The sequence below is a fragment of the Xenopus laevis genome, chromosome 6L (assembly GCF_017654675.1).
Source record: "Xenopus laevis strain J_2021 chromosome 6L, Xenopus_laevis_v10.1, whole genome shotgun sequence".
Classification (NCBI taxonomy): Eukaryota; Metazoa; Chordata; class Amphibia; order Anura; family Pipidae; genus Xenopus; species Xenopus laevis.
Window position 1 is genome coordinate 8,503,617 of NC_054381.1, and position 20,049 is coordinate 8,523,665.

At 40.1% G+C, this 20,049-nt stretch overlaps 2 protein-coding genes across 6 annotated transcripts in view; one reads left to right on the forward strand and one right to left on the reverse strand.

Annotated features, from left to right (window-relative positions):
* guk1.L (guanylate kinase 1 L homeolog) overlaps window positions 1–15,585 on the forward strand; it is a 23,936-nt gene extending 8,351 nt beyond the window's left edge. For 3 of the 5 annotated variants that reach the window (XM_018266580.2, XM_018266578.2, XM_018266582.1), the window contains exons 2-8: window positions 2,062–2,175; window positions 4,299–4,340; window positions 5,752–5,848; window positions 7,909–8,047; window positions 12,706–12,790; window positions 14,204–14,289; window positions 14,594–15,585. In XM_018266580.2, coding sequence (XP_018122069.1) covers window positions 2,064–2,175; window positions 4,299–4,340; window positions 5,752–5,848; window positions 7,909–8,047; window positions 12,706–12,790; window positions 14,204–14,289; window positions 14,594–14,629 — 597 coding nt within the window. In that variant the 5' untranslated portion in view covers window positions 2,062–2,063 and the 3' untranslated portion in view covers window positions 14,630–15,585. 5 annotated transcript variants of the gene reach the window in all.
* A 2,554-nt stretch (window positions 15,586–18,139) lies between these two features.
* Window positions 18,140–20,049, reverse strand: part of LOC108718692 (obscurin) — a 235,192-nt gene continuing 233,282 nt past the window's right edge. Inside the window, exon 135 of the mRNA XM_041565749.1 lies at window positions 18,140–19,875. Coding sequence (XP_041421683.1) covers window positions 19,719–19,875 — 157 coding nt within the window. The 3' untranslated portion in view covers window positions 18,140–19,718. The remainder of the gene's footprint in view (window positions 19,876–20,049) is intronic.

Consider the following 20,049-nt stretch of genomic DNA (forward strand, 5'->3'; position numbering starts at 1 on the left):
AAGAAAGATCCGTCATCTGGAAAACCCCAGGTCCCGAGCTTTCTGGATAAAAGGTCCCATACCTGTACTGTTCCAGAATGCTAATAGCACCCCGGCATTCCTTCAGCAGGATTTTCCTGTCCATAGCAGCTGTCACTCATGTGAGGGAGTTGCAGTGTTGCAACAGGGTGTGTCCGTGGGAGGAGTTAAAGAGGAATGTGATTAGAGGCATTGGCTGGTGTCCCCGCCTGTCATTGTGCTGGAGAATAAAGCTGCTGTTTCCTCCTCTTCTTCATCACAAGCCGGGGGATCAGACAGAGGTGAGTGAGTGGGTGCAGCTTTATTATTCACCCTGCAGCCTTTATATGGATGTGGCAGCAGCCAGTGTCAGGGGAGAGGGAGACTCAATGCTTGGGGTGACGTGGGCACTACTTGCTGCTGACACAGAGGGAGACGTGTGTAAATTTGCACCTTTTATTCCTGCCAAGTCATCTGGAACCGTACACACTGCCTGGGAGAAGGACCTGCTGCGCTGCAGGGGAAACGCGTGCCTATAAATCACAGGACTGCTGCATAGCCTCCCTTCCTCACTAGTAATTAACCTCTAGCAGGACTGACTTATACTACATGTTTCACTAGGCAGAACCAGCAGTGCAGAAAGGGACAGATGGACTCTGCTTTCAATAGCAGCCATTGAGAATGTGTATGAAATATAGGAAACATTATACATAGAATACAGGTATGGGACCTGTTATCCAAAATGCTCAGGACCTGGGGTTTTCCAGGTAACAGATCTTTCCATAATTTGGATCTTCATACCTTAAATCTACTAAAAAATCATGTAAACATAAAAATAAACCCAATAGGCTGGTTTTGCTTCCAATAAGGATTAATTAAATTTTGGTTGGGATCAAGTACAAGCTACTGTTTTATTATTACACAGAAAAACAAAATATGTTTTGAACTATTTGATTATAATGGAGCCTATGGGTCTTTCTGTAATTTGGATCTTCATACCTTAAGTCTACTGGAAAATCATGTAAATATTAAATAAACCCAATAGGCTGGTTTTGCTTCCAATAAGGATTAATTATATCTTAGTTGGGATCAAGTACAAGCTACTGTTTTATTATTACACAGAAAAAGGAAATACGTTTTAAAAATTTAGATAATTTGGATACAATAGAGTCTATAGGAGACAACCTTTCCACAATTCAGAGCTTTCTGGATAACAGGTTTCCAGGTAACGGATCTTATGCCTGTATATAGAATTGAATTCTCTTTCATCAGGCAGCATGTAACTTTTGGGTTTATGTCCCCTTTAAAGGGGTTGTTCACCTTTGAGTTAATTTTAATTGCGATTTAGAGAGTGATATTCTGAGCCAATTTGCATCTGGTTTTTATTATTTGTGGCTTTTGAGTTATTTTGTTTTTATTCAGCAGCTCTCCAGTTTGAAATTTCAGCCATCTGGTTGCTATGGTCCCAATTCCCCTAGCAGCCGTGCATTGATTTGAATAAGATACTGGCATGTGAACAGGAGAGGCCTGAATAGAAAGATGATTAGTTAAAAAGTAGCAGTAACATTAAATTTGTAGCTTTGCAGAGCATTTGTTTTTAGATGGGGTCAGTGACCCCCTTTTAAAAGCTGGAAAGAATCAGAAAATGAAAGCAAATAATTCCAAAACTACACAAAATACATAATGAAGACCAATTAAAAAGTGGCTTAGAAATAGCCATTCTATAACATACTAAAAGTTAACTTTCCCTTAGCAGCTGTATCATCATGACTGTGTCTGTGCCGTTATCATTGTGACACTCACTAGACGAGTATAAGAGAGATAATCTGCCGTACACACACGCCTGGGATGTGCTGTCATGTGATCAGCATGTTTTTACTTTCCACGGCTTTCAATGGACAACCAATCATCTTTACCTCCTCCCCGAGGCTAGCCAATCACTTTATCCCAATCCTGTGATGGTCCTGAGTATATGCACAGTGTGTTTGTGTGTCCTGCACGCTGCACAAAACTTGTTGCTTTTTTACACAAATGTAACTGAAGTTCTGCTGCTTTGATTTGCAGCCATGACTGGGCCCAGACCTGTTGTGCTGAGCGGACCCTCCGGTGCAGGGAAAAGCACCCTCCTGAAGATGCTCATGAGAGAATTTGAAGGACTGTTTGGCTTTTCAGTTTCACGTAAGTACAACTGGCAAATACACCAACCCCTAAACATATTCAATTGTGCTTAGTACAGGGAATACCTATACTGCCATAGTTTAATGGGATCTCTCTGGACAGACTATGTGCAAACGTAGGGGCTGTTCCTGCTGAATTGTGCTTAGTACAGGGAATACCTATGCTGCCATAGTTTTATGGGATCTCTCTGTACAGACTATGAGCAAACGTAGGGGCTGTTCCTGCTGAATTGTGCTTAGTACAGGGAATACCTATGCTGCCATAGTTTTATGGGATCTCTCTGTACAGACTATGAGCAAACTTAGGGGCTGTTCCTGCTGAATTGTGCTTAGTACAGGGAATACCTATGCTGCCATAGTTTTATGGGATCTCTCTGTACAGACTATGAGCAAACTTAGGGGCTGTTCCTGCTGAATTGTGCTTAGTACAGGGGAATACCTATGCTGCCATAGTTTTATGGGATCTCTCTGTACAGACTATGAGCAAACTTAGGGGCTGTTCCTGCTGAATTGTGCTTAGTACAGGGGAATACCTATGCTGCCATAGTTTTATGGGATCTCTCTGTACAGACTATGAGCAAACTTAGGGGCTGTTCCTGCTGAATTGTGCTTAGTACAGGGAATACCTATGCTGCCATAGTTTTATGGGATCTCTCTGTACAGACTATGAGCAAATTTAGGGGACTGTTCCTGCTGAATTGTGCTTAGTACAGGGAATACCTATACTGCCATAGTTTTATCGGATCTCTCTGTACAGACTATGAGCAAATTTAGGGGCTGTTCCTGCTGAATTGTGCTTAGTACAGAGGAATACCTATGCTGCCATAGATTTATGGGACCTCTCTGGACAGGTTATGAACAAATTTAGGGGCTGTTCCTGCTGAATTTTGCTTAGTATAGGGAAATACCTGTACTATGATACCACCTACTGCATTTCTTGATCTGTCTCATTTTTGGTCATTATATCTGGCTAGCCCCCGTACCCTGTTTGGGGAAGAGAAGTTGGGAAAAAGAAATACCTTTTATCAAAGTGATCCGATATCCCTATTTTTCTAAGTGGAACGTGTGTGACTATTATGAGATTTCTCTAAATCACCATGTGGTTGTCAGATCAGCGAGTAAAGGAATTGCTAAGCCACACAGAGCCGTGTATAAGCTGTTTCCTTATTTAGGATCTGACCCTAGAGAACTAACCCTAAACCTCTGATCCCTTATCCACACTATTCCATTCTCTGTTGAACCGTGACAAGTGGGGAATTGTGGGTATTTAAGTTGTGTAGCAAGTGAAGTGCAGGTGCTGATATTAATATAAACTGCTTTATTGCTCTATATAGTGCACATGTGGCTACTGACTCTTATATAGGTTGCCTGTGTGATCCGATCATTGGCCCCAGGAAAGAATAATTGACTGTCCAGTCTCTCACTCTCTTATCCTTTCCTCACAATGTCTCTGCTCCCCACAATCACACAGACATCTCTATAAATAAAGCTGAAGTCACACACAGCTACTAGTAGCGGCTACTTGTTATGTCTACAAAATAGACAATTCTGATAATTGGTGTTGCTAAGACACAAAAAATAGCTGCTACTCATAGCTCTGTGTGTCTTCATACGAAGGGTCAGGGCACACGCTCAGGGAGATTGGTCGCCCGGACTGCCTCCCGCCTGCTAGAATGTAAATCGCCCGCGGGATGGCACTAGTGAGGCAACTTCGGGCAATTTCAGAAAACGAAGCGTTCCGAGTGCCACCCTGACGGCGATTTACATTCTAGCAGGCGGGGGGCAGTTCAGGGGGAGATTACTCGCTCCGAAGAAGAGGAGATTTGTCGCTGGGCGACTAATATGGTTGCCGACCTTTTTTAAAGGCAACTGCATTGCCGGTAAATTGTAATACGGCTCCGGCCCTGGCAGGTGTTTTACCGGGTGGCAACCCTAGCGACTAATCTCCCTGAATCTGAGCGTGTGCCCTGACACTAATAGGTAAGAAACCAGTAGAACTGGGAGAGAGAGAAGGGAAGGGACAGAAGGAGAGATGTAATAACAATAATGAAATAAGTGCCACTAGCAGTGTGTCTCTACAATATCCTAATATTTTCTCACATTTCCTAATATGTTTATTTTCAGATACCACGAGAAAGCCCCGGCCTGGGGAAGTTGATGGGAAAGGTGAGTGGATCCATGTACAACAGTCATATTACATGTAGTACAACAGTCGCATTACATGTAGTACAACAGTCATATTACATGTAGTACAACAGTCATATTACATGTAGTACAACAGTCATATTACATGTAGTACAACAGTCGCATTACATGTAGTACAACAGTCGCATTACATGTAGTACAACAGTCATATTACATGTAGTACAACAGTCATATTACATGTAGTACAACAGTCATATTACATGTAGTACAACAGTCATATTACATGTAGTACAACAGTCATATTACATGTAGTACAACAGTCATATTACATGTAGTACACATTATTACATGTAGTACAACAGTCATATTACATGTAGTACAACAGTCATATTACATGTAGTACAACAGTCATATTACATGTAGTACAACAGTTATATTACATGTAGTACAACAGTCATATTACATGTAGTACAACAGTTATATTACATGTAGTACAACAGTCATATTACATGTAGTACAACAGTCATATTACATGTAGTACTACATGTAATGCGACTGTTGTACTACATGTAATATGACTGTTGTACTACATGTAATGCGACTGTTGTACTACAACAGTTATATTACATGTAGTACAACAGTCGCATTACATGTAGTACAACAGTCGCATTACATGTAGTACAACAGTCGCATTACATGTAGTACAGCAGTCGCATTACATGTAGTACAGCAGTCGCATTACATGTAGTACAGCAGTCGCATTACATGTAGTACAGCAGTCGCATTACATGTAGTACAGCAGTCGCATTACATGTAGTACAGCAGTCGCATTACATGTAGTACAGCAGTCGCATTACATGTAGTACAGCAGTCGCATTACATGTAGTACAGCAGTCGCATTACATGTAGTACAGCAGTCGCATTACATGTAGTACAGCAGTCGCATTACATGTAGTACAGCAGTCGCATTACATGTAGTACAGCAGTCGCATTACATGTAGTACAGCAGTCGCATTACATGTAGTACAGCAGTCGCATTACATGTAGTACAGCAGTCGCATTACATGTAGTACAGCAGTCGCATTACATGTAGTACAGCAGTCGCATTACATGTAGTACAGCAGTCGCATTACATGTAGTACAACAGTCGCATTACATGTAGTACAACAGTCGCATTACATGTAGTACAACAGTCATATTACATGTAGTACAACAGTCATATTACATGTAGTACAGCAGTCACATTACATGTAGTACAGCAGTCACATTACATGTAGTACAACAGTAATTCTGGGGGTATAACTGTGGGTTACACCTGGGCAAAATTTTTACACCTGGGCAAAATCAAAGGGATTTTTATCTGATTTTGGGGCCAGTGATCAAATTGTAACAGGGGCCACAATTAAAATTGCTTTTTCGTTCTGCCCCTCAGATTACCACTTTGTGACTCTGGAGGACATGAAGAGGGGAGTAGAGAGAGGGGACTTTATAGAACATGCAGTGTTTTCGGGCAACATGTATGGGACCAGGTAGGTACCTCTGTGCAGCACTCTTCTATCTCTTTGTATTTACTCCTTGTATATTCCATTGTTACGTGTAAGCTCAGTGCAGGAGCTACAGATGGAGCTGATTAAGCATTACTCCTGTTTATGGAATGCCAAAGACTGTGATGCCCACTGTAATTAGGGTTGCCATCTGGCCTGGATTTTACCGGCCTAAAAATGATGGTTAATCCCAATGTTATTATATTAAATATAAATTTATAAGAAGGCCGGTATGTTTTTCCAGAAAAGGTGGCAACCCTAACTGCAGTGTGTACTCTGAGGTGGGCACAACTAATAGGAGGAGGTACGTGTTGTATAGATGAACAAGCCTCCTCCGTCTGATTGTTCAATGTGTAGCTCTTCAGTTGCTACAGACTCTGTGCCTGGCAACCCCATACCCACTTGAGCATATTATGGTTTCCGTGCCATCTCTTGCAGTGTCGGACTATGAACTAGTATCAGAATAATTCCACTGGTTCCTTCCCCAGAGTCTAGGCCTGTAATAACTGCAGCTATAACTGCCATTCTCTTTTTCCTACACCTGCAACTGCCACCTAGTTCAAACCATTCAGTTGTGTTTGTATAACCCCCCTCCCCCGAGCAGTGACGGACACTTTGGAATATATTCTATTGGCAGAGCTGTCAGTCATTCTTTAAACCCCTCCTGACCCACTAATAGGATTATCAAAGAGGATTGGGAAACGCCGGGTACTTGTGATCTGTGCTTTAATCCTAGGTGCCAGCCTTATGTTGTATAACCAGTGAGCCTGTCTGTTTATAGTCTCTGCATTGCTGCTTCTGACTCCTGAGCAGAGCTAAGCCAGCTGATTAAGAGAACTGCCTTCTGTTACATTATAATCAGTCAGAGGCAGGAGTAGGGAAAGTGCCAGACAGACACTGCTCTCTGTAGTAATTCTATTTACACATGACTATAAAACCAGCGAGAATTGATGTATATTGGGAATAGTAATGTGCGGGTTGAGTTTCCCTCAACCCGCACCCGGTGCTACCAAACCGACCCGCTCCATCCCCTCTATTTGTAGTCCCGTGGCTGCCCCCGCAGTGATGTCAGGCACGGGTCGTTAACTTCAGGGAACAGAAGCCAGCAGTTTAAAGGGATTGTTCACCTTTAAATTAACTGTTAGTATGACATAGAGAGTGATATTTGTAGAGATTATTATTTGTAGTTTTTGAGTTATTTAGCTTTTTATTCAGCAGCTCTCAAGTTTGTAATTTTAGTAGGGTCCAAATTCCCCCAGCAACCATGCACTGATGTGAATAAGAGACTGGAATATGAATAGGAGAGGCCTGAATAGAAAGATAAGTAATAAAAAGTAGCAATAACAATAAATGTGTAGCCTTACAGAGCATTTGTTTTTTAGATGGGGTCAGTGACCCCCCATTTGAAAGTTGGAAAGAGTGAGAAGAAAGAGGCAAACAACGAGGGATGCACTGAATCCACTATTTTGGATTCGGCCGAACCCCAGAATCCTTTGTGAAAGATTCAGCCGAATAACGAACCGAACCCTAATTTGCATATGCAAATCAGCGAGGGGGAGGGTAAAAGAGAGCTGGGCACTTCGCATGCGGCTAAAAATATTTTTTACTTCCTTGTTTTGTGACGAAAAGTCACATGATTTTTAAGTTACATGATATTCGGTTCGGCCAGGCACAGGGATTCGGCCGAATCCAAATCCTGCGGAAAATTGCCGAATACAGAACCGAATCCTGGATTTGGTGCATCCCTATAAATAACCCATAAACTATAAAAAAGAAAAAACGAAGACCAAGTGAAAAATTGCTTAGAATCTGCAATTCTATAGTATACTAAAATTTATCTTAAAAGTGAACCACCCCTTTAAGGTGGGGAGAGTGGAAGGGAGCACCTGACCAGCGGGTCGCACAGGTTTCAGGCTGGGCCCGCACATGACTAATTGGGATGTTGCTTAGAATACATTTTTGTTCCTAATGCACACAAGCTGCTTTTGGGTGGCCGGGAACTTACAATGTGTAAATCATCATTTTGGCCCTTCTCCCCCCCACAGTACAGCCGCCGTGCAGGCCGTCCAGGCCAATAATCAGATCTGTATACTGGACATCGACATGCAGGGAGTGAAGAGCATCAAGAAGACCCGTCTGAATCCCATTTACATCTCCATTCACCCTCCGTCCGTTCAGATATTAGTAAGTTCATATACTTGGGCTAATCCAAAGGGCTAGGGGAGGGGGGTTGAGTCTGGTAACGGCTGCTCATGGTGGGCAGTTTCAGGTGTCTTGGTGCCATGTATTTGGGCAGCGGTCAGAGCACCCGAAATCATAGTAACATAGTAGTAGTAACATATTAATGTCTATCAAGTTCAACCTCTTAAAGAAACAGTTCAGTGTAAAAATAAAAACTGGGTAAATAGAAAGGCTGTATAAAATAAAATATGTTTCTAATATAGTTAGTTAGGCAAAAATCTAATGTATATTGGCTGGAGTGACTGGATGTGTAACATAATAGCCAGAACACTACTTCCTGCTTTTCAGCTCTCTTGCTTTCCACTGATTGGTTACCAGGCAGTAACCAATCAGAGACTTGAGGGGAGGGGGCACATGGGTCATATCTGTTGCTTTTGAATCTGAGCTGAATGCTGAGGATCAATTACAAACTCACTGAACAGATATGTACCATGTAGCCCCCCTTATAGTCACTGACTAACTCAGAGTTAGAGAGCTGAAAAGCAGGAAGTAGTGTTCTGGCTATTATGTTACACACCCAGTCACTCCAGCCTTTATACATTACATTTTTGCCTAACTAACTATATTAGAAACATTTTTTATTTTGCACAGCCTATTTATTTACCCAGTTTTTATTTTCACCCTGAACTGTTCCTTTAAAGGAGAATTCAACCCTTTACCAAAAAAACCCTACCCCCCCCCCACCACATATAAACCCTCCCCCCCCCCAGCCTAACTTCCCCCGGGGAAAAGTGTTGTAAAGTGTTGAATTCTCCTTTAAGTCTATATATAACCTGCCTAACTGCCAGTTGATCCAGAGGAAGGTGAACACCCCCATTTGAAGCCTCTCCAATTTGCCTCAGAGGAGGGAACATTTTTCACCCTGTGAAATTTCCCCAGGGTGTCTGTAGCCACTGTTTGGTCCTTGCACTGTGTTGGCATTGATCCTATGAGGCTACACCCTGCAGACACTGCACCCAGGTAATCTACTGACCCACTCACTGACACTCACCTCCTTGTGACTTACAGGTGAGCTCAAGAACTTACTGAAATATCCAGGAAATCGGCACTTGTGAGGTTTATTATCCCCCTTGTGCACCATTCTGCACATTTTAGGGTTCATTTACTTTTGCCCCCAGGTGCAAGTTCAAGAGCATTACTATGGGACACACGGTAGCACCCAATAAACGGGACCTGTCACCCTGAGAAATAATTCCAAATTATGTTCTATTGTTAGTTGAGCAAAATAAAACTTACTTACACTACATTTATTATTTACGTTTTGTTTCCTTCGGTCTTGGAATTACACAATCACAGCAGCAAGCAGGCAGGAGCCTTTTTGTGGACACTGTTATTAAAACAAGTTGTATATCACCCCAAAATCCAGTGTATGCACCAGAATGGGGGACCTAATGCCCATACACATTGCCCTACACACTTCTAGAGTGTAAGGAGGGAGGGGGAATGTGGGAAGAACAGTGACAGCAGGAAGTGCTGAATTTAAAGTGAAAGTAATTGACTGCCCCGCCTCTATGCCTGAGGCTTTATAACAGGTGTGGATGTTTTAATGAAAAAATAATTTGGATTCCATGTTAAGTTTGCAAACGGCTTTAATTATACCACTTTTTTATGTGTAGGTGACAGGTTTGCTTTAAGGCCTATTCACAGATCACTTACCTCTGAGACAATAGATTGTGTGCAGGCTGCACCGTGTGGCCGTGCCTGAATGGCACACGAGTTAAGGGGTGTTCCAGGGACCCCCTCTAAATAAAGATTACCTAATGCAGCCCTGAATTTATATTAAGGTGCAGCGTATTGTGTTCCATTCCTAGGGTGCAACCCATGGGCCAATGTGCAAATAACATGGCTTTTTTTTTCACCTAAGTTAACTAACTAAGTTATAGTAGCAACTTTTCAATTGGTCTTCATTTTTTCTTTTTTTTTTTAAAGGATTTGGTTTCACCAGGCACTGGGATTTGTCCAAATCCGAATTCTACTGAAAAAGGTTGAATCCCAAAACAAACCCTGGATTCAGCACATCCCTAATGTTGATAGATGTAAAGTTATGTGTCCAGTTATACCCTAATAGGACTGTCTTAGGCAAATTTGGGATAGTAAAAGATCTGGGGAACGTGTAATTTTGGCTGTAGCAAGTAATGCCAGTTAACAGTTGTGATCCATACGGGATATAATGACACAGGGAAAGTACAGAGAAGAGCGAATACTCTCTCCTCCAAGAGTTAAAAGGGGTAAAAGGGGGATATGATCACTATATATAAATATATAAGGGGGATATGATCACTATATATAAATATATAAGGGGGATATGATCACTATATATAAATATATAAGGGGGATATGATCACTATATATAAATATATGAGGATATGATCACTATATATAAATATATAAGAGGGATATGATCACTATATATAAATATATAAGGGCTATATGATCACTATATATAAATATATGAGGATATGATCACTATATATAAATATATAAGGGGAATATGATCACTATATATAAATATATGAGGATATGATCACTATATATAAATATATAAGGGGGATATGATCACTATATATAAATATATAAGGGGATATGATCACTATATATAAATATATAAGGGGGTATGATCACTATATATAAATATATAAGGGGGTATGATCACTATATATAAATATATAAGGGGGATATGATCACTATATATAAATATATAAGGGGCATATGATCACTATATATAAATATATAAGTGGATATGATCACTATATATAAATATATAAGGGGATATGATCACTATATATAAATATATAAGGGGGACATGATCACTATAAATATATAAGTTGATATGATCACTATATATAAATATATAAGGGGATATGATCACTAAATATAAATATATAAGGGGGATATGATCACTATATATAAATATAGACTGGAGATATGATAACTATATATAAATATATAAGGGGGATATGATCACTATATATAAATATATAAGGGGGATATGATCACTATATATAATATATAAGGGGATATGATCACTATATATAAATATATAAGAGGGATATGATCACTATATATAAATATATAAGGGGGATATGATCACTATATATAAATATATAAGGGGGATATGATCACTATATATAAATATATAAGGGGGATATGATCACTATATATAAATATATAAGGGGATATGATCACTATATATAAATATATAAGAGGGATATGATCACTATATATAAATATATAAGGGGGATATGATCACTATATATAAATATATAAGGGGGATATGATCACTATATATAAATATATAAGGGGGATATGATCACTATATATAAATATATAAGAGGGATATGATCACTATATATAAATTTATAAGTGGATATGATCACTATATATAAATATATAAGGGGATATGATCACTATATATAAATATATAAGGGGATATGATCACTATATATTAATATATAAGGGGGATATGATCACTATATATAAATATATAAGGGGATATGATCACTAAATATAAATGTATAAGGAGACTCCAGCTTTCAAATGGTGGTCAGTGACCCCATCTAAAAAGCAAATGTTCTGTAAGGCTACAAATGTATTGTTAATGCTACTTTTTATTACTCATCTTTTTCTATTCAGGCCTCTCCTATTCATATAACAATATAAATCAATGGTGGGTGTTCTAAAGTATAAATTAGTGATCTATTTAATTTAGATAAAAATACAAATATACCCCCATACCATGCCAATGAGAACAATTTTGATTGACAGGGCTTGGACACAAATATTCACAAAACTAGGTGGTATTAAAAATAGATTATATTTTGCAAAATAGCAATTCATCACAAAAGAGGAAAAACCCATTCAGTATTTTATAATATATAAACGAATTCAATCCGCATCACATACAAATGTAAACACATAACACCTTAGTATATTCAACAGAAAATTTGCATAAGGAAGCGGATGAGCTGGACACAATGAGAATTATCCCAACGTCTCGGCAAAAAAACGTTCTCAAGGGGAATCCTCTCCTATTCATATTCCAGTCTCTTATTCAAATCAATGCATGGTTGCTAGGGTAATTAGGACCCTAGCAACCAGAGTGCTGAAATTGCAAACTGGAGAGCTGCTGAATAAAAAGCTAAATAATAAATTAATAATAAATAAAAAAAAACAATTGCAAATTGTCTCAGAATATCGCTCTCTACATCATACTAACAGTTAACTTAAAGGTGAACAACCCCTTTAAATACTACTTAACCCTTCCCCCTGGTGAACTGTGGGAATTATTCGGATTCTACTCAGGGTTCCATTCTATAAGCAGATGATCACTGTAAGGGTAACACTGCCTCGTGACCTTTCAGGGACAATTACACAACATCAGTAATTCAGGTCAGAGTTAAAAAAGAACTGGCAAACCTCCTGCTTTAATCTACTGAAGCTTCTCTGCTAGAACTGCTACGAGTCATTAGATCTGTGAGACGCACGATTGGCTCCCTGCGGTTCTCAACAAGGTAACCAATCACTTTAGGAGGAATCTGCTTTTTGGCTTGAGCATATTTGGGATCAGGGATGATTAATATGATGGTTTTTCTCTCCAAAAGGAACAGCGGTTGCGAGACAGAAATACAGAGTCGGAGGAAAGTTTACAGAAGAGACTGAACGCAGCCATCGAAGACCTGGAGATCAGTAGGTGTTCCATGATCAGAACCAGCCTGACACCCAATACTAGGGATGCACCACTATTTTGGATTCGGCCGAATACCGAACCGAATCCGAACCCTAGTTTGCATATTTAAATTAGGGGTGGGAAGGGGAAAACATTTTTTACTTCCTTGTTTTGTGACAAAAAGTCACGCGATTGCCCTCCCGCCCCTAATTTGCATATGTAAATTAGGGTTCGGCCAGGCAGAAGGATTCGGCTGAATCCCGAACCGAATCCTGGATTCAGTGCATCCCTACCCAATACATTACATTTATTCATTTATATGGGGAGGCACATTTATCAATAGGGATGCACCGAATCCACTATTTTGGATTCCGCCGAACCACCGAATCCTAATTTGCATATGAAAATTAGGGGTGGGAAGGGGAAAACATTTTTTACTTCCTTGTTTTGTGACAAAAAGTCACGTGATTTCCCTTCCCACCCCTAATTTGCATATGCAAATTAGGATTTGGATTCTGTTCGGCCGGGCAGAAGGATTCGGCTGAATCCAAATCCTGCTGAAAAAGGCCGAATCTTGGACCAAATCCTGGATTCGGTGCATCCCTATTTATCAAGGTTCAAATTTCGCATTCATGTGAGTTTTTTTAACTCTATTAAATTCGATTTTCTTCGAAATTCGATTGGGGGGGGTTATTTATGAAAAAAATCTAATATCTAAAACTCGGACGAATTTTACCGACCCAAAAACTTGAATTGAATTCGACCAAACTCAATTGGAGTTTTTCTCTGGAAACGACTTGAATGTCAGGAAGGCTACAAAGATCTCCAAATTGGTCACTGGACCTCTCCCACTGACTCGTACATGAACTCGGTAGGTTTTACGTGGCGAATAGTCGAAATTGAATTCTTAAAGGGCCAGAGTTTGATAAATCTCGAAAATCTTATTTGAGTTTTGACCATAAAAACAAAATCAAGAATTCTAATTTTCAATTTGACCCTTAATAAATCTGCCCCTTATTATCCAAAAACTCTGATGCAGGATAATCCGAGAGGCAACAACCTTAGCAAATCTCTCTCTCTCTCTCTCTCTCTCTCTCTCTCTCTCTCTCTCTCTCTCTCTCTCTCTCTCTATCACTCTCTCTCTCTCTATCACTCTCTCTCTCTCTATCACTCTCTCAATCTCAATCTCTCTCTCTCAATCTCTCTCTCTTATATTTCTTAGAGCAAATCTTATTTTACAGCAGACTACTTATTGCACAATAGGTTTCATTGTTTCCTATGAGGCAAGTCACACAAACTGTATTGCAGACATTTCCCATAGGAACCAATAGAATGAATGTTTTTTTTACCAGTAGTACGTCTGTCACTCTACCAGCTGGCTTTGCTGATTTCCCTGTGGGGCTTCAATATCTAACCGCCAGTTATCTTTGCAGGCAAAGAGCCGGGCCTGTTTGATGCCGTTATTGTTAATGATGATTTAGAGGAGGCATACAATAAACTGAAGGGGATTCTGGCAAAAGTAAGTAGACTGTATGGTTGTTTGGGGATTGGGATGGAGAAATATCTGTGGACATCAGCAGCTGTGTCTATGTGACAGTTGTTATTGTTGCAGTGGGGGGTGCTGGGAGTTGTAGTGCTGCATGTTGAATATCCCTGCATGTAACTCGTACAAAGACAAGGGCCACCAACTGTCAACTCTCAGCAACCAGCAAGTTAATTTATGGCAGCTTGGATTTATGGCAGTTGCAGATGTTGCTGTGAATATATAAGGGGAGCCAAGCAGGGGTTCACACATGTAATTATTCTATTTCTCTCTTCCGCAGGAGATCAAACAAGTCCAAAGCGGCAAGAATTCCTGACTAAAGCACAATCCGCTTCCCGTGGCTCCTCCCATTACCACAAGCATTCCTGGCGGTATTTCTCCTCTACAAAACATCCATTTCCAATCATAGGGCCCCGGCCAGTAGGAAAATAAATGTAGAAACCCCCCTATCCATTAGCAGGTCCTGTTGACTCTTTATACACCAGTAAAGCAAAAGTCAGAGCCAGTATTTCATACCAGCCAATGAAATGTCTCCTTTCATCTTCATCACTCATAGTGAGCTGCTTACTGCCCCTGTGATTACTGACATGTCTGTCATGTTACTTTACAACTCCCAGAGTCTCTCCTGCTGTATTATAAGTGCTCAGAACACTCTCAAGTCTTCCATGCGTCCCTCCTGCTGCTTCCTGATTGTTTCCTAAGGAAATGGGCTGGACCACTCCCACCATATAGGGGGGGCAATACCATTCTGAGCACAATCATGAAATACCTTCAACCCTGTTTTATAGCAGCCGATTGTTTTCTAATTGGTGTAACGACTTAATCTGCATAATAAATCATTGGCACCACAGGCCCCTCCGCTCTTGGCCTTTTTAAGAATAATTCTTCACGTAATCAACTTTAATCGTATATACGGGACTTTATTTCACTTATTTATAAGGTAGCTGTTACTTTAAAAAATTTAAATGTGTTCTGTACGCTCCGTCTACTTAATTAATGGTCAGACTCACTTCAATCCAACGCTTTATGAGAGGCGGGTGCTTTCCTTGAAGAGAAACAAAATTTAATTTGAGAGCATTCCCCCTCCCCATCTATCCCACCCTCCGATATCCAGGAGAGGAAAAAGGACAGATGATGGAATAATTCCCCTTTAAACCAGGGTGGGGTAAGTGGGTGAGGCCTGTAGGGGGCATTTAAATGTATTAAGAGGTCATCCTGTTGTAATGCAGTAGCCAAAAATGTTTTATAAAAATAAAAAAATCTTTATTAGGACATGTGTAAGCCTGACTCGTTTTCATGCCTAAGGTGGGCACTTTATAAAAGTAAAAAAATCTTTACTAGGACATGTGTAAGCCTGATGCGTTTTGTGCCTAAGGTGAGCACTTTATAAAAGTAAAAAAATCTTTACTAGGACATGTGTAAGCCTGATGCGTTTCGTGCCTAAGGTGGTCACTTTATAAAAGTAAGAAAATCTTTATTAGGACATGTGTAAGCCTGACGCGTTTCGTGCATAAGGTGGGCACTTTATAAGATTATAAAAAAGTCTTTATTACAACGTGTAAGCCTGAAGCGTTTTGTGCCTAAGGTGGGCACTTTATAAAAGTAAAAAAAGTCTTTATTACTACGTGTAAGCCTGACGCGTTTCATGCCTAAGGTGGGCACAGAAATGTTGTACATAATGTTTTGTGCTGCTGTACCAGCCCAAGGCAACCACAGCCTTTTAGCAGTAAAGATCTGTGTCTCCAAAGATGCCCCAGTAGCTCCCCATCTTCTTTTCTGCTGATTCACTGCACATGCTCTTTGCTGCTGTCACTTACTGAGCTAAGGGGCCCACTCACAATATACAGTACACATAGAATAGAAATGTCACAATATAAGGCTGATTAGTAATTAATACACATAATTACTACATGGCAGCACAGAAACCAGTGCAATTAGCATCAGAATTTAATAATCGGCCCTAAGCTTTGCTTCTCAACAGCTGCTCAGAGAACTGAAATCCAGAAAACAGATTGTTTTATATTTAATTTTGAAATCTGTCATGGGGCTAGACATATTGTCAGTTTCCCAGCTGCCCCCAGTCATGTTACTTGTGCTCTGATAAACTTCAGTCACTCTTTAATGCTGTACTGCAAGTTGGAGTGATATCACCCCACCCCCAGCAGCCTAACAACAGAACAATGGTAACCAGATAGCAGCTCCCTAACACAAGATAACAGCTGCCTGGTAGATCTAAGAACAACACTCAATAATAAAATCCAGGTCCCACTGAGACACATTCAGTTACATTGAGTAGGAGAAACAACAGCCTGCCAGACAGCAGTTCCATCCTAAAGTGCTGGCTCTTTCTGAAAGCACATGACCAGGCAAAATGATCTGAGATGCACCTACACACCAATATTACAACTAAATACACTTGCTGGTTCAGGAATGACATTTTATATTGTAGAGTGAATTATTTGTAGTGTAAACAGTGTCATTTAGAAATAAAAATCATGACAGAATCCCTAACTTACCCAATTCTCTGCCAGATATATGGTTGAGCAGGCCATTGAGAGGGCCCCATATATGATCCAAAAAGCAACCAGAAAAAGATTTTATCGGCTCATGTATGGGGGGCCCCAAGCCAATGCACCACTTTTATAAAAATGGGACCAGACTGGGGTGCTTGACTAGGGAGCACAGGGGAGATGTCTCCTTATAACCATGGTACATAAATTGTCCATAGAAATGGAAGGACCCTTTAAGGGGACCCTCCGTGATCACAGCACCTTCCATACCAGGAGCTTCTTCAGACGCCTTCAATGTACCACATTCCATTCAGTAGAACTGGAGACGGCAGATTTTGGTCACCATAGTAGTGGTTGGTTATTGCTTCTGACGTTTTAAAGGGCACCTATCACAGCCAAAATCAAACACATAACAATCTGACCAGTACAACATAAACACGTTTAATTAAACTACATATATAGTTTTTTGAAAAAAACTGCAGGTTTTAAAAAAATCCCTTACTTTGTCAAATGGGTTCTTTCACTGAGGGAGGCCATACTGAGACTATAACAGAGACTCTAATATGCAAATTTCAGGAGCATGCTCAGATTGTAACACTGCTTTGAGTATACCCAGAATGCCTTGTTTTAGTAAACTCCTCCACTAGAAGTATCAGGAGATTTCCCTATCTTGTCCCCTGCTGGTGATGTTATTATGCAAATGAAGGGCACACAGTAACTTCCAGCAGGTGGCAGCACTACTGTACAGCAGCTAACACACAGGTTTGGCTGATTTGAAAATAGCTTAGAAGGGTTGACAAGCAAACAAGGAATTTGAACTGAGCATGTGCGAGATTTCAGAGCTACAGTTGGCTGGGAAGATATAGGTAGGAGGAGCCAGTGAAATCCAAGATGCCTGCCTCAGCTAGAACTGCAGTGGAGATAGGGGAGATCTTGCAGAAGGAATAGTGAGCTGATCATTTACATTATACAAATAATTCAAACTGTTTTAAAAATCGTATTTCTTGAACTTTCATGTATCTTGAACTTTCATGTGTATTTACTTAGGAAATGATTTTACTTATGATTGGTGCCCTTTAAGCCGAAATGAGATTTAATTTCCACTAATCCACTCCCTCACCCTTTATTCTGCGCAAATTTATCACCACGACAAACATACAAGAAAATCACAACTGATCTGTCAAAATACTTTTATATTTCAAAACCATACAGATAAATAAGACATTATTTTCAAAATAACATGCAATGTATACAGTCTAGTTGGAATTCAGTTTCTATAAGGTGTTCCCTTGAACATGTTTCATTAAATGTGCAAGTTTTACGTAATAAGCCCTGTGGCCGAAGAGATTGCTTGGCCTTCCTTCATAAAAATGGTTGTATCCAGGGTGTATCCTGGTCACGGGCTATTTCTTGTTACATAATGTCATGGAAACTAAACAAGTATAGAGCATAAATCAATATGGCTACAAACATTAGGTTGGCCATATACCCTGTGGCAGAAAGTGGGCCTCCAGTGTATTGCTATGGCCCATCACTGACTGTAGATGTCTTTGTATAACTGTCCAACTTGTTAATCTAGGACCTTATAACATGCCAAAGAGAATAGCCACCACTCACTGGACATCTACAGCCACGCAACTTAACACTAGTTTTGTAGCAGCTATTTAAATAGAGCCTGGGCTGCATTCTTGAAAGAAGTATAAAGTAAAGAGTGTCCTCACCCAAGTCCAAGGGTCCCCAACTTTACCCATGAGCCACATTCAAATGTAAAAAAAAAGTTGGAGAGCAACATAATCATGCAAAAGGTTCCTAGAGCTGCTAAATATGAACTGTGATTGGCTATAGGTAGCCCCTATGTGAATTGGCAGCCTACAGGAGGATCTGTTTGGCCATAAATCTGGTTTTTATGCAACCAAAACTTGCCTCCAAGCCAGGGAAAAAATGAAAAATTAGCATCTGCTTTGTGGCCACGGAGAGCAACATGTGGCTCATGAGCCACTGGTTGGGGGTCACGGCCCAAGTGTATGGGTACATTTTTAATGAGGGGTTGAAGAGGTCTAAACCATCATTAGGGAGTTTCCCTACAAGAAACAATATGGAGCTGGCACTGCATTCATCCTGATATGTCTTTTGGCATATTATGCATGTAAATGGACTTAGTATAGTATAAAATAGAGAACATCTCACTTCCAACCAAGTTGTAATTGGTGTCCAAAGGTAATCATCTCTACATCTACTCATGAAAATATATTTCCATATACCCGCCTACTCAACTGATTCTCCATAGACCAAGCCCATACAGTTGCAGGACTTCCTGATGTAGAAAGGCTAACGTTACAGGCTTCTCACCCCTAATTTTTGTGGTGAAAAATGTCTTCAAAATTAGAAAAATATGATTTTTTTTTTTTAAATAATATAATTTTCCTTGATCATGAATAAAGGCGTTAGGTAGTAGTATTACATTTCTAAGTTCTTAGTAGGACACAAACCAAAATTGTCTAGTAAGCAATAATAATGAAGTTCTCTAATCTTACAGATTAATTACAGCAACTCAACAAAATACATAGGCCACTGATGTCTTGGCCACCAGCCATTCTGGAGGACGCTGGGACTTGTGACAATGCCACTAATTAGATATCACTGGCCTACCTATGGCATTTAAACCACAACCATAATACACAGCAAAAAAAAAATATTTCTGGGTAATGTCAAACAATAAATCCTATATTGAGCTAAAGACAGTGTATATTCATTGGGAATACCAACCAAGACTTCAGTTGTCAGCTTTGATGCAGCACAAACAACTCTATTGTTATTTATTGAAAAGAGTTCTAGAACTAGGCATGCTGAGGCCTACTAATTGACACAGTCCAAGTGGAAGACTCCAGGCCCAGGTCACAGAGTAGCCGACTGCTGGGTTCTTTTCCTTCTCTCTCTAAGGAAGTTTTTCAGCTTGGAGCTGGGGAAAAAGATTGGAGGCTGCTGAAAAGTGGCCAGTCCGGCTTCTTGTAACCATAGAAGCTTCAGACAATCAGAGGCTGAGGGCCTTCCCCTGAAACAAACAAAATACGTCATTGTGACCACAAAACCATTTTATATATAACAATAGAATAAGCAAATATGTTGTTTGTTCTAAGAGATCTAACATATGCAGGATAAGGTCATCTCCAGTGATGGGCTGGACCTTCTAGAGACCATCAGAGAACTTAATCGCAAGGAGCGGGAT